The 16,326-nt window shown below is 36.9% G+C and overlaps 1 protein-coding gene across 1 annotated transcript in view; it reads right to left on the reverse strand.

Moving 5' to 3' along the window:
* PCDH15 (protocadherin related 15) overlaps positions 1-16,326 on the reverse strand; it is a 546,308-nt gene that overhangs the window by 177,979 nt on the left and 352,003 nt on the right. The window contains exons 20-21 of the mRNA XM_044236821.1: positions 13,060-13,200; positions 11,209-11,321 (exon numbers count right to left, since the gene is read on the reverse strand). Of these exons, the coding sequence (XP_044092756.1) occupies positions 11,209-11,321; positions 13,060-13,200 (254 nt within the window). The remainder of the gene's footprint in view (positions 1-11,208; positions 11,322-13,059; positions 13,201-16,326) is intronic.

The raw sequence follows: 16,326 nt of genomic DNA on the forward strand, positions 1-16,326 counted from the left end.
TGAAGTTTACTGCTCTTTATATGCAGGCCATGCTTCTTTGGGGCTACCTTCAGAACATCACCGAGAAAAGTAGAGATGTTATGGTGGGTCCCTTCCTGGGAGACACTGAATTTCTCCAATGTCAGGCTATGGTTTGAGGGCTCCCTGATCATTATGTGGAACTTACTTAAATGACACAGAAGTTACTTCTATGGCACACTAAACTCAGATGTTCTACACAAACCTCTCTCCCTCTTCCTTCCTTGGAGTCATTCCTTGGGGTCAGAATGAATGAGGGTTGAAGCTTCCCTAGTCATACCCTGCTTTCTCTTCATTTCTTCCATGCAAGTATTTTCCCTAAAGAACTTGTTACGTTTCATCTTGATGACTGATTGCTAGAGAAAGGACCAAAATGAACACAGAACAAGGGGACTAAATTAAAAAAAAAAAAAAGGAGTATTAGTATTTCAAAAGGAATGAATTAAATTTAAAATATCTATGAACATTTAGGAAAAAAGCAGTTCTGGGAAAAATAAAGGCATTTAAAAGATGTTAATATAGAATTTCAATACATAATAAAATAGGTACCAACATATAGACTTAATAAAATAAAGAAAAATGAATTGAATAGATTTAATATACATTAATTAATGTAGAGACAAAAAAGATAATCTTGAGGCTATAATTAGCCATTATTTAACATTTTAACAAGGCCGAAGACTTTGTCGTATGTTGTAAGATATACTAAACTAGTATGAGAAACTGGAATTAACATATCTTTCAGGTCAACAACTACATGGTGAATATCACTCTTTTTTGCCACATTAATATCAGACACAGTCACGTTCACAGAACTCTTTTTCCCAGTAAGAAAAATCCTTGTCAAGATACCTGCTAATAATTGATAGAAGAGCATTATTTGTCATCTGTCTTAAGTAATGAGTTTAGCTCAGTTTCAGTCAAAGAGCAGCAGAATATGCTACCCCAAAATGGATTCTAAGAGTTGAGGGCATGCCACTCTAAAATATTCCAATTTGTTCACAGACCTGTACCCCTGGGGTTAATAATACACTATATGTTAATACAAAATAAAAAATTTAAAAAATATGCCAATTTGACATATTGATTATTTTGAGCCATAGGCACTCAAAAAATGGGAAATGCAGGGAGATGCTTTCTGTGAGCTCCCCTTACCCGTTTAAAGCCAGTCTCTCCAAAAGAGACTCAGTTGTCAGAGATTCCCACACACCCCCCCCCAGGAGTTTCATTGTCCAGGAAAACTGAATGACCACAGAAGAGGACAGCTAAAGAAGATACCACACCCACACAAACCTTACCACAATTATACCTGCCCTCTATTCTTCTAAGAATCCACTCATGTTCCCTAAAAATCAGTTACTCTTCTCTGAGAGGCCTATATCTCCTGTCCCCTTCCTCTGTTAAGATGATATTTAATCCTGAATCCAAAAGATGGATATTAAATATCAGGGTACTTAATCCTGAATTCAAAAGATGATATTTAATCCTGAATTCAAAAGCCACCACTTTGAGTTACTCATTTTTCCTGGGTATCTCCCATGAAGTATATATGTTAAAAAACTCCTTGTATTTCATTTGTTACTATATCCTTTATTACAGGGGTCTCAGCCAAGAACTCAGAAGAGTAGAGGGAAAATTAATTTTCTTCCCCGACACAGACATACTACTTGAAAGAGGAAGCAAATGCAAAAATTTATGAAGGTGTAGAGAGAAATGTATAGACTATAACTTAAAAGAGTTAAAACTAATTAAAATAATAATCTCAGCATAGGGCATGACTTCCCAACGTCCATAACTATCTAAAGATTGAAGGGATGACTTCCTCCCAATGGAAAAAGAGACTAGTCAACTTTGTGGCAAGGATATTAGAAAAAGCAAGTATTACACTATTAGGCTGACTAAGTGATTCCTATGGTCTATTTTGTCCATTACATGATAGGCCTTTGAAAACAGAATTTTTATTAAGATTAAGCTATTTCTGGGACACCTGGGTGGCTCAGTTGGTTAAGCATCTGCCTTCGGCTCAGGTCATGATCCCAAGGTCCTAGGATCAAGTCCCATATTAGGCTCCCTGCTCAGCAGGGTTCCTGCTTCTGCCTCTGCCAGCTGTTCTCCCTGCTTGTGCTCGCTCTCTTGATCTCTCTCTCTCTGACAAATAAATAAAATCTTAAAAAAAAAAAAAGAAAAAAAAAAGATTAAGCTATTTTTTTTTTTCTGCTTCCAATGAGAATCAGGTTTGGGAAATGGTTTGAATTAAAATACGAGTTTGCATATGGGCATAGAGATACTTAATCATCTGAAGAGTAATGACTGAAATCTAATTATTATTTATGTGAGGTAGGCGCTAATAGTTGGACTTAAAGAAGTCCAGCTGAAGAAACTTTTGAGAAGTGAGAGGTATTTAAACAATCAAGGGTTAAGAGATGCCATTGACTCTTTAAGACATTTATTTCAAGGAAAGGGAGAAAAAAGAATGAAGAATGATGATCTGAGGTAAGCAAACTCTAAGTGACCAAAACTTCTGACATTTCCTTGTCTGTCAAAAAGATAACCTGGAAGACTCACATAAAACAGGAATGATGCATGAAAATGGAAATTTGTTGCAATTGTGAAATGTTGGGTTGTGTGTCTGCACCTAAATAATATGCATGCTTATTTATAATTGTAGAAATTAATATTACAAAGTCTGAAGAGTTATATACTTCTATAAATTTTGAGAAGAACTCAGTGTTTTCTGGAAAATTAAGTGTTCATCCAATGACAAACAGATGAAGCAAACTGATGTCTTAATTTTCCATTTAACCTAATTAAATGAATCAAGGAGAGACTGAAGAGGTCATGAAATGAACAAAATAAGTGTTTCAAGTACTACAATCACCAAAGGGACCAAAGAGAAATAGGCACACACTTATCTTAAGAATTACTGTAAGTCTGGCCATTATAAAAGTACACATATATCTGCATGGGGTAAATAGCTTTCTCATTATGAGATTCCTCCCTCACTTAACAATTACTTGAAGTTGGCCCATCAGGGAACTATTTCAGTTCATAAGATTTGAGGAAAAACAAAATCAAATCTTATTTCAACACACAGAAAGTATTCTAATGTTGAAAATTAAAAACAAGAAAATAATGTGAGAAATTTCTCCTCTAGTCTTGACAGGCTAAATTACTTCCCTTAATACAGGGTGGTCTTTTATAAAATCCTTGAATAATTTTACAAACTGGCTTATTTCTTTTTCAAAGAACCATTAGCAGAGAGTGAGGAAGTTTTTAGATAAGAATAGGAAAGAGAGACTTAACAATATGTGAAAGGAGGGTTTGGCTTTTGGTTAAATGGCTGCTTTCACATTGGTTAGCTAATCTGCTAATTATCTGTCATCACAAATGTAGCTGGCAGTCAAGGAGACTTTCCCTTTAGTAAATATTAAAGGATTTACTCTGATGTTTATTATTTGCTTGTTCCTACTTATACTTTTATAATTTTAGAAAAGGTAATGATAGTCTATTTCTGTACTCCAGCAACAAGGCAATTACCAGGAGCTCGATATTGAAATGTTTTTAATTCTGGAGAGAGAGAAATGGATTTTTTTCTCTCTATGTAGAACCTGTACATTGGAAATGTTTCACCAAATAGTAAATGTTTCCTCTCAGATCTCTTGGATGGTCTCCACAAAGTGAGTTTACACCTCATAAATTTCACTTATAACCCCCTTTTCCTTTTCTTCCCCCCTTTCTTTCTCCTTGTGATCAAGACAATTATACTTCTCCGGAACATGGAGAGAGTAATGATTTATAATTAGATAACCAAACATTATCTTGAAGTCTAGAAAGGTTTGGCTGGGAATATGTAATACTAACATTTGATATGCTGAAATCACTAAAAATAACTTAAAACATTCAAAAACGTCCATCTGTGATTTTCTTTGAATTTAAAAAAAAATATGCATTCTCTTGCTACTTTAAGAGGAAGGCAATCTGTTTCACCAATACATATTTAAGAATAAAATATTTCTGTACTATTCCATGGGTTCATGGAACCAATTTTGTATATTCTTTTTTTTATATTTATTATTTTTTTTTCAATTTATTTTCAGAAAAACAGTATTCATTATTTTTTCACCACACCCAGTGCTCCATGCAAGCTGTGCCCTCTATAATACCCACCACCTGGTACCCCAACCTCCCACCCCCCCGCCACTTCAAACCCCTCAGATTGTTTTTCGGAGTCCATAGTCTCTCATGGTTCACCTCCCCTTCCAATTTACCCAAATTCCCTTCTCCTCTCTAACGCCCCTTGTCCTCCATGCTATTTGTTATGCTCCACAAATAAGTGAAACCATATGATAATTGACTCTCTCTGCTTGACTGATTTCACTCAGCATAATCTCTTCCAGTCCCGTCCATGTCGCTACAAAAGTTGGGTATTCATCCTTTCTGATGGAGGCATAATACTCCATAGTGTATATGGACCACATCTTCCTTATCCATTCATCCACTGAAGGGCATCTTGGTTCTTTCCATAGTTTGGCGACCGTGGCCATTGCTGCTATAAACATTGGGGTACAGATGGCCCTTCTTTTCACGACATCTGTATCTTTGGGGTAAATACCCAGGAGTGCAATTGGAGGGTCATAGGGAAGCTCTATTTTTAATTTCTTGAGGAATCTCCACACTGTTCTCCAAAGAGGCTGCAACAACTTGCATTCCCACCAACAGTGTAAGAGGGTTCCCCTTTCTCCACATCCTCTCCAACACATGTTGTTTCCTGTTCTGTTAATTTTGGCCATTCTAACTGGTGTAAGGTGATATCTCAATGTGGTTTTAATTTGAATCTCCCTGAGGGCTAATGATGATGAACATTTTTCATGTGTCTGATAGCCATTTGTATGTCTTGATTGGAGAAGTGTCTGTTCATATCTTCTGCCTATTTTTTGATGTGTTTGCCTGTTTTGTGTGTGTTGAGTTTGAGGAGTTCGTTATAGATCCTGGATATCAACCTTTTGTCTGTACTGTCATTTGCAAATATCTTCTCCCATTCCGTGGGTTGCCTCTTTGTTTTTTTGACTGTTTCCTTTGCTGTGCAGAAGCTTTTGATTTTGATGAAGTCCCAAAAGTTTATTTTCGCTTTTGTTTCCTTTGCCTTTGGAGACGTATCTTGAAAGAAGTTGCTGTGGCTGATATCGAAGAGATTACTGCCTATGTTCTCCTCTAGGATTCTGATGGATTCCTGTCTCACGTTGAGGTCTTTTATCCATTTTGAGTTTATCTTTGTGTACGGTGTAAGAGAATGGTCGAGTTTCATTCTTCTACATATAGCTGTCCAGTTTTCCAAGCATTTGTATATTCTTAAAATAACCCAAGTCATCTTAAGATGACCGCAGTGATGAAAACCTATAACTTGTCTGAAACTACACGTTTAATGTGCTAATTATCCACCCACACTATTTTCCCTTTTTCCCCAGTAGGAGAGGTGGAAATGAGATACAGCTGCCTAGCAAGGGAAGAATTCATCCACCCATTCAGTGTTGGCTGTGGCCATTTGCCTTGAGTTTCAGGAAAGAACTTGAACTTAGGTGAAATTTGCAAACCCTAATTCACTTGCTTCAGGAAATCTCTGCTTGTGGATTTTTTGCCCTTGGCCCCATTCCAGGGACTAAAATGGCAATCACTGGGATAATTCTGAAACAGGATGTATAGGACAGAAGATGCTAAGTTGGCTTGGGTTGCTGATGACAGCATGGAAGAATTACATGAAGAGTTACCAACAGCTGAAACAATCAGTTTAGACTCTCATGTGAGTCAAAACACATGAGTTTTTGTTCTCAAAACTATTATAATACAAGTGTTTCTTTACCCCAGCCTAACCTACCCTATTTAATCCTTTTAACCAAGATTTAAAGATTTAATGATATACCATTCCAAACACAAGAAAATTGGACTGGGGAGATGGTCAGTTTAAGAATCCAGTTCAATATTCTGCAATGAACTAATATTTTATCTTTAGAGGCTTTCTTCACACCTTGTCATTTGCTGAAAACCAGTTTTTCCTAAGGAATTCAAGAGTCGTTATTGGAATGAAGGTATTTCCAAGATATGAACATATGTATCTCAGCTTATCATAGATCCCTTACCATGGATCTCTGCTTTCCATTTGCAACCCATGAGCATTTTCCAACCACAACAAGGACAGAAATCTTGCTTATCGCTTGGTGTTCCCTCCGCCCCCAGACTGATCCCATGAGAAAGTTTTTCTACCAGGAGCAATTTTGTAATGGAAGTAAAACTTCACCTCTACCCTTTCGGGGTTTTTAGGCTGGGTCTAAGTATTAAACTGACATAGGTCAGATGAGTAGGAGAAAACATTCCCATTTATATAAGTTATATGTGACAGGAGAGCCCTTGTGAGAAAATGAAGAGCCAGAGAAATGGCAACCTTCATACTTTTGTATTAGGATGAACAGAGACAGGCCATTGTGGAAAAGTAAACTATAGAAGGAGGCTGGAGTGAGCTGTGAATTGTTTTAACAAGGCCTGTCGGTATCGCTTCTCTTGGCTTTGACTCCTCATTAAAGAATGTGGTTTTCCTCCTGGTACAGAGAAAGCATTTTTCACATGAGTTTATAGGTCCTGCTTTTGGGAGGAAAAGGGGAGAGCAGAATGTCCTTCTTACAGCTGCTGTGTTTTTAAGCACTTTCAGCTCAAAATACTCCTTATGCCCAAGTGGCATATTCTGCCACCCTTGGACTCCAGCGCAAGGAGACTGAGGTCCCATAGTATATACAGCATCTCTGGTATTTATGTGTATTTAGCTGAAGCAGTAAATGATTTTGAAAAAAAATTATGTATATTTAGGACATTCCTAGTTAGGTAGCACTCTCCTAATCTATGATTCAGCAGCCTGGGCTCCTCTCACGTTCCTACAGTTGTCAACATATGGCTCCCAAGGGTCTCTTGATGTGTTTTCCATTTCACCTGTCCATACAGGGAAAGGTTAAATCAGGCCAGGGAACAGTGCAGACCGTCGTGTTCCCCATTTTATTGTTCAGAACTCAGTCCCATGACTCTATCGAGCAAGCAGGGCTGGGGAATGGAATCTAGCTACGGGTCCAGGAGGACGAAGAAAGGAGCGGGAGGCATCCAGACTCTGGTATATATGTCAAAAATCTCAAAGAGCATGGAGAGGTAATGAAGATCAGCCTTAGGTCTCTTACTTTTTTTTTTAATAATTCATTCCATACTTCAGGTCAAATGTATACTTCCTTGAACATTTAAATTGAATCATTGGGCCTTATTCAAAATACAGTGTGTTCTGCCAGTGTTTGATATGACTTTTTTATTATTCAAGTTTTCTAAGAATCTTACAAAAAGGAAAACAATCCTGTTCAATGCCCAAGTCCTACTGAATCCATTATGCCAGTTAAGTCAATTCTGAGGACTTTCTTCATAGACTGTAAGATGCAACAAGGATACCAAATTGCCTTTATGTATCAGAGTAACAAATGGACCAGAACAGTCAAGGGCACTATTTGCAAATGTTAGAAATGTTTTTCTGGAAGGTCAGAAAATTCTTTCCCATGTGCTCCTGTGACTCCTCTTAATTTTATCCCCAAGTAATTGGCAGTTTTCTTTTCTTTTCTAAGTTAACAACTTTATTAATAGAATCTATTTGCAGTTTGTAGTTCTTCGCAGAGAAGGTAAGAAATGGTAAATTATTCATTGAACAAAACATTTTTATTTTTAAAAGTGGCATAAATAAAGGCAATTTTAAAAAGAAAGTGAAATGAGCAATGCCCTGATGAGATCTATGACCTTGGCCTGAATGTCACAGTATTTTAGCTAAAAGAGTTAATAAGCAACGTGCTACAGAAGTCTGGAGGCTTACAGCTAATAATAGGAAATGAGCTGCGCATGAAAGCCAGGAGAAAGGGGACAGCATTTACTGTGTTTATTCTCTCTTTGGGGCTTCCGACGAAGGACTGTATGGAATGAACAGATTCTGTTCAGCTTAAGATATGAGGGATTCCTGGACCCACCCCAAATAGTAAGTACATTTTTTGTGAGCATTAAATCCAGGTAAGACGGTGAGAAACATGGGGAGTTTATATCCATTCTGGTTCTTGAGAAGCCATGAACACATCCAGGGACCATGAACACATCCAGGAAAGGTCTCTAGAAGCAGAAAACTGCATGTCCCATAGCAAAGAACTGGGGTTCACAGGCTGCCATGCCAGCCAAAGAGGAAGGTATTGGTAACAATGGACAGAAGGAAGAAAGGGGCCTTTCAAACAGACTGACCAGGAATTCTTACTGTTTTAAATAGAGTTTACATCTCAGTGGTTTACATAAGTGTTATGTAGAATTTTCTGGTAAAATTACATTCATTTATTGCTTGAATCTTGCAAAGGAAGCTTTTCTTTAAAGGTTTTATTTATTTTAGAGAGACAGAGAGAGTGCATGAGCAGGGGAAGGGGCAGAGGGAGAGAATCTGAAGCAGATTCCCCACAGAGCATGGAGCCCAATGCAGGGATCACCACCTGAGATCACCACCCTTAGATCAAGAACTAACCTGAAACCAAGAGTGGGATGCTTAACCAACTGAGCTACCCAAGTGCCCAAGGCAGCATTTTATGAAAGGAAAACACTGCTTGGTTCAGTGTAGTAAATGTTCCTAGACATATCACCTGCCTCCTCTCTCAGTAGCTTTGTCCTTGCTTTGAAACTTACAAATCTTAGTAAGTCCTTAGAAATTATCAAAGCAAAAACAAAAACAAAAACACCACAGTTGGTGCGCCTGGGTGGCTCAGTGGGTTAAAGCCTCTGCCTTTGGTTCAGGTCATGATCTCAGGGTCCTGGGATCAAGCCCCGTATTGGGCTCTCTGCTCAGTGGGCAGCCTGCTTCCTCTACCCTCTCTGCCTGCCTCTCTGCCTACCTGTGATCTCTGTCAAATAAATAAATAAAGTCTTAAAAAAAAAAACCACCACAGTTATCAAAACAATAAAAATCCACATTTTAGAATATGATCAAGTATTATGTGAAATCTTCATTTTTCTTGAGCCTCAAGTAACATGACATAATGTCTACTTTGTCTCTACATAGACTAAACTACCAAAATATCTTGGAAATCAATACATCCTCCCATATTGTTTATTCGTATGTGTATGTATGCTAATTCTTCAGCATGGAACATCCTTTCATATTTTTGCGGAATGGTTAAGCTGTATTTTTTTCTTAAGATACAACTTAAAACTATGTGTGTTTAAATCTAGTAAGGTATTTCCCCAACACACTTGTTCAGCACTGATCTCCTATCATTGTGTCTTCACACTATATTGTGTTGTTCATACAATGTTTAGTTTGCATGTGTGGCTGTGAACCCCTGGAGCTCCAGGACAGGATGCCGTTTAATGCTATGTCCAGAATAAAGAAATGGTAAATATGTAGTATGTGGTGAGTCTCCTTCAAATATGTGTGGAAAACTATCTCTTATGGGTTTTAACATTCAAATATATGTACATTCGTGTTTTCACTTAAAACAGTATCATGAAAGAAAGTTCTATTATATTTTCAGGAAAGCATTATAAAATTTTCACTCATATGCAATCATGAAGCAATCATAAAATACAGTACATTTAATTTTATTATTTTTTAAATAAATTCTACACTTCCTAAGAATATCTGTCTTCCTGTCTATCTGTCTATCTATGTATCTATAAACGTGCTTGGACTGAACTGTGTCCCCCTAAAATCAATTATGTTGAAAACTTTAACCCTCAATGGCATAGTATTTGAATATGAGGCCTTTGAGAGGTAATTAGGTTTGGATGAGGTCATGGTGGGGGCTAATCTTCGGATGGGCACCCCTATAAGAAGAGACACCAGGGAGCGTGCTTTGTTTCATGAGGACTCAACAGGGACACAGCTGTCCACAAGCCAGGAAGAAGGCTCTCACCACAACCCAACCATGCTGATGCCCTGACCTCAGGCTTTCAGCCTCTGGAACTGTCAGAAAACAAATTTCCATAGGAGTCACCCGGTCTGTGGGATTTTGTTATGGCAGCCTGATTTAAGACAGTATATACACTAGCTCTATAGCTATAATACATAATATATATCATACCCATAAACACATATACACATACATTCTTTCTTTCTCTTTCGCTGATTATATGAGAAAAATCATTGTAGATTTGTGTCAAATTATGTATCTATCCGGTAATAACAAGAAATGAAATGCTTACTACTTCTCGCTATTGAGATTAATAATTAGTTGCAGTTTTAACCCCAAAATATAATGTTGTATTTTTCAAAGACTGCATTTTTTTCAAAATTTTATTCTTTTTTATTTATCTGAGAGAGAGAGAGGAAGCCAGAAGGGAGATGGAAAGGGGACAAGCAGACTCCATGCTGAGCACAGAGCCTGACGAGGGGTTCGATCTCACCATGCTGAGATCATGACCTGAGCCTAGATCAAGAGTTGGATCCTTCTACTGGGTATTTACCCCAAAGATACAGATGTAGTGAAAAGAAGGGCCAATGTTTATAGCAGCAATGGCCACGGTCGCCAAACTGTGGAAAGAACCAAGATGCCCTTCAACGGACAAATGGATAAGGAAGATGAGGTCCATATATACTATGGAGTATTATACCTCCATCAGAAAGGATGAATACCCAACTTTTGTAGCAACATGGACGGGACTGGAAGAGATTATGCTGAGTGAAATAAGTCAAGCAGAGAGAGTCAATTATCATATGGTTTCACTTATTTGTGGAGCATAACAAACAGCACAGAGGAAATGGGGAGTTAGAGAGGAGAAGGGAGTTGGGGAAAATTGGAAGTGGAGGTGAACCATGAGAGACTATGGACTCTGAAAAACAATCTGAGGAGTTTGAAGCGGCGAGGGGTGGGAGTTTGGGGTACCAGGTGGTGGGTATTATAGAGGGCACGGATTGCATAGAGCACTAGATGTGGTGCAAAAAACAATGAATACTGTTATGCTGAAAACAGATAAATAAATAAATAAATAAATAAATAACCAAATGTAATATTAAGCTAATTTAGAAAAACTTAAATGAAAACGAGAAGGCCATGTCATTGATCAATTCAAATCACCTCAGTTTTGAAAGGCCCAAACAGAGTAACACAAAAAACCTTTACACATTTTACAAAAACAGATAGAAATCAGTACCTATACTCTTCTTGTGTGAACCGTGGAATTTCTCCAGGATGTAAGACGAGAATTTTCACTGTGGCGCTGCTGGACATCACAGGTTCGCCCTCATCAAAAGCAACAACCACCAACTTAAAAAGTAATAAAGATTCATGTTAAAGAGGATTAGCAAGAAGCAAGTAAAGCATTATTTTTAATCACTGGACTGCCTGGTTCCAGGAGGGGGAGCAATGATCACTTTCTCACTGTCTTCCATGGAGCAGGTACTGGACTGCTGGGATATGTTACCTATCTTCTCATTTGCTCTTCACAACAATCCCACCAGTTGGGTGTTTTTTTCTTTTTTCTTTCTTTCTTTTATTTTTTTTTAATTTCCTAGACAAGAAAACTTGAAGTGGAGTTACTAACACTATGATAAAACACTCCAGTAAAACAGGTATGTGATACTACAGCTCTCCAATGATTAAACTGATTTCTCTCCCACAGTCCCACTGGTGCCCATAGCAAAAACACAGGCCATTATGAGCACTGACACTTATTTAAAAAGTGTTAAATCCAGTCACATTGATAGCAAAAAGCTAATTAGTTTCCTTACAAAAAAGAAATTAATTTTTCCCGTGAATTAATTGTCTGCAAGATTATAGGGCAGAAATACTTCACTCTGGAGGATAAAACTGGAAATCTTTACAGTTTAACAGAGTTGGAGATACACTCTCTTAAAAACATAAAATACCAAGTTCATACCATGTAGTAGAAACTGTTCAAATGATGCAAACTGCAGAAAAGCTTTCATCTCAAGATGTCTCAAGTAATAATATTTATTACTACAGCATTGTTTATAATTGCTCCTTTTTGGGTAATGTATATTATATCAAGAAGAATGCTTCTATTTAGGAAATGCTAAATATTTTCAATATTATGTGTTTCTCTGGAATATCTGTCATTTTGGAACCCGCAGGCTACTAATTTAAACCAGTTCAACCTAGACGAAACCATAACTAAGGATCATCCTTGGGCCCATGTTTTACCCTTGGGTTAACACTGAACCAAGAGAACAATTGCTCCCAACAGTGCTAGGATTATGTGAGGTGTAGTACTCACTGACACACGTGAGGTTAACCAATGAGGGCATTTCCGCAATGGAGGGTCAAAGGTTTTATTCACAATGAAAAAATTATTCTAAGGAATTACAAAAATGGGAACACAAATTATTTATGACAATAATGAAGGGTAATAATATTTCAAATTTTCCTGAAGTAGAACTTATCATGAGTACATAAACTTGATCCAATAATCTTGCCTCTCAGTACTTATCTTAAGGAAAAAGAAAATCAAAAAGGTGGCAAATAATATTTGTACAAGGAGTTTCACAAGAGCAAATATTATTTCAACAAAAAACTAGAAACATCAAATCCAACAACAAAGTGTAAGACAAAAAAAATAATAGCGCATTCATACAATAGAACATCATTCAACCATTAAAATAATACTATTAACAATATTTACTGTCATAGGCAATATATTACTCACTTATAAAAAGCAGTATGAATAATAGGATCATATTAGTGTCAAACACACACGTGTATACTTGCATTTGTATGGAATGTTATCATAAGGATAGATATTAAACTGCTCAATTCTAGTTATCCACAAAATGTGAAATATCAATTCTGTGTGTGGTGGTTGGTTTTTTTTTTTTCTTTCTGCTTAACTATATTTTCTAAGTATATTCCTGGTAAAATATATATTATTTGTAATTTTTAAAAAAATTGAAAGGAGAAAAATGGAAACATGTATGGTCATCTATTAAACTATACTCTCAGAAGTTAAATATCAAACAGATAATGGTAAGGAAAACACTGCACTGACCTTAAAAATTGTTGTAGGCTCTTCATTAAGATTGACTCGAGTTATTACTCTTCCAGAATCTTCTTCCACGTCAAAGATACTGGCAGGATAAGGAAACTGGGCATCATCTACTCTGTACCTCACACGACTTGCGGGCAATCCCTAAAATGAGATCATATATTATTAATTCACTGTTGCAAAATGAAAACAAAGGGTATTGATGGCGGCAAACCGATGTATAAAATGCATGGCTTTCTAGAAGTGAAAAACTGTATTTAGCACTCACACTTCGAGGTCTGAAATACAGCAGAATCTCAGTTTCTTTTGGATGACTGCCCCTGAACCAATGAAGTATCTTCACTACCTGTTATTGAAAATTATTTCTGTGACAGAATAAATTAATGTTGCTTTGGGTGTCTTCTCTTCCACTGTCCTTTAATTATAGGAATCTCACCTGACCTAAACCGCATGTCTGCTTATTCTTTTACCTTCTGAGACAATTATAAATGGTGTTCTTTTATCGTGCTTATTTGAACTCTGACACAGAGAATGATGGAGCATGGAGGTCTGTTGTAAAGTGGGGGGATGGGTATGGAAGTGGAGGAGACAAAACTATTTACCAGCTGCTCTGTGCTGTTAAACATGCTAGTTTTGTGGGGTTTTTTTTCATAAATAAATTAGTCCTCACAACAATCCTTTAGGAAAACATTACTAATGATGATGATAGTAATAATAGTAAAATAATGATAGCTAACATTTGTTGAATGCTTAATATGTCCAAGAACTATACTAAAGATGATACATGTAGATTCAACTGTCCATTTTTTATTTTTAGTTAATGAACTTGAGGCTTATAGGGAGTTAAAGGATGTGGAATTGTCCCAGATATAGAACAAGATAAATTGGGATATTAAATCTCTTGGAACACTGAGAAAATAAAGTTAAATTTAAAAAAATCATTTAAAAAAAGAAATTAATATTTGATACATTGTTAAAGACTACAAAAAATAGTTAAAGCTGACTTACTTACATTAGGGTTTACTTTGGTCTTATTTTGAATTACATAAAGTGACACTGGAATTACATAATCTTCTCTGTGCCTAAGTCACCCCTCAAGTCAAGTAAAGAGTTTGGGCACAGAGCTGGTATGTGGTAGATTTGATCACAAACCTGAACCGACACCATGGAGGAAAGTATTCCCAAGACTCAGTCACAGGAATATCTACCTTCTCTACCTCTATTTTCAGCTTCTGCAATTTCTTCCAGTCTTGTGCTTTTAAACAACTTCTATGTGTTTATAATTCCCATTTACATTCCAGCTACACTCCCCCTTTAAACTCCAAGGTTATATATATATATATATATATATATAACTCCAAGGTTATATATATATATATATATATATATATATATATATATCAACTTAGATGTTCTGTTTTTAATCTCAGCATATCCCAAACCAGCATCCTGATTTCCTCTCCCAAAATTGCACCTTCTCCACACTAGATCAATGGCCCTACCTTTGACCAAGTTGGTCCATCTAAAAGCCTAGAGATGACCATTGACACTTCTCTTTCTCTTGGACTCCACCAAACCATCCTGAAGTCCTGCTAATAGCTCAACGAATGCATGCCTGATGTAGATTATTCTCATTTCTATGCACTTGTTTCCTGCAGTGGACTCTTAATTGACTTTCTGCTTCTATTCTATTGAAGTTATCTTTAAAAATATAAACCTTCCCTGAGATATAAAAATATAAACCACAAACTGAGAGCTTTCCCCCTAAAATCAGGAATCAGAACAAGAATGTCCACTCTCACCACTTCTATTCAACATGGAACTAGAAGTCCCAACCACAGCAAGTAGACAAGAGAAAATAAATAAAAGTAACCAAATTGGTAAGGAACAAGTAAAACTTCCACTATTTGCAAATGACTTGATATTATATATAGAACCCTAAAAACTGCAGCAAAATACTACTAGAACTGATAAATGAATTCAATAAGGTCTCAGAATACAAAATCAATATACAGAAATCCTTTGTGTTTCTATATATTAATAATGAAATAGCAGAAAGAGAAACAAAGAGAACAGTCCCATTCTCAACTGCACCAAAACCAATAAAATACTTAGGAATACGCTAGAAATGATAACACTGATGAAAGCAACTGAAGGTGACACAAACAAATGGAAAGGTATTCTATGTTCATGGATTGGGAGAATAAATATTATTAAAATGTCCATAATACCAACAAACTACAAATTTCATACACTCTCTCTTAAAACACCAAAAATATTTTTCACCAAACAAGAACAAACAATCACAAAATGAGTAAGGAAGCAGAAAAGATCTCAAATAGCTAAAGCACTCTTAAAAAAGAAGAACAAAACTGGAGGCATCCCAATCCCAGATTTCAAAATATACCGTACAAAGCTATCAAAACAAAACAATATGGTACTGTCACAAAAACAGACACATAGATTAATGGAACAGAATAAAGAGCCCAGAAATAAACCTACTGTTATATGGTCAATTAATTTTTGACCAAGGAGGCAAGAATATGCAATGGGTGGGGAACATGGCTGGCTCAGTCAGTTAAGCAGCTGACTCTTGGTTTTGGCTCAGATCATGATCTCAGGGTCCTGGGACTGAGCCCCGAGTTGGGCTCTGTGCTCAGAGAGGAATCAGCTTGAGGATTTCTGTCCCTCCCTCTGCTTTCTCTAAAGTAAATAAATCTTTAAAAAAAAGAATATTCAATGGAAAAAAGTCTATTCAACAAATGGTACTGGGGCACCTGGGTGGCTCAGTGGGTTAAGCCTCTGCCTTCGGCTCAGGTCATGATCTCAGGGTCCTGGGATCGAGCCCCACATCTGGCTCCCTGCTCAGCAGGGAGCCTGCTTTCCCCCTCTCTCTGCCTGCCTCTCTGCTTACTTGTGATCCCTCTCTCTGTCAAATAAATAAATTAATTAAAAAAAATAATGATATTGGCAGGAGTTGTTTGTGCTCCATTTGTGTGCTTTACTACATTATCCAATAATGTGCATTTCATGTGTTCTCACTTGTATGCTTACAAGAAACCCAGGAGTTTGGTATGAGTAGTAACTATACCTTATGCAAAGACAATGAAGGCTCTTAAAGGTAGCACATTTCTTAATTTCCTCAGCTAGTACATGTCAGCATTATTACTCAAATGAAACACACTCATACTACAACACAGGTCCTTACACTTGAACCCAACGTGACATTTATCTATGATATCCTACAGGCAACAGTCCTTCAACATGAGA

The sequence above is a fragment of the Neovison vison genome, chromosome 2 (assembly GCF_020171115.1).
Source record: "Neovison vison isolate M4711 chromosome 2, ASM_NN_V1, whole genome shotgun sequence".
NCBI lineage: Eukaryota > Metazoa > Chordata > Mammalia > Carnivora > Mustelidae > Neogale > Neogale vison.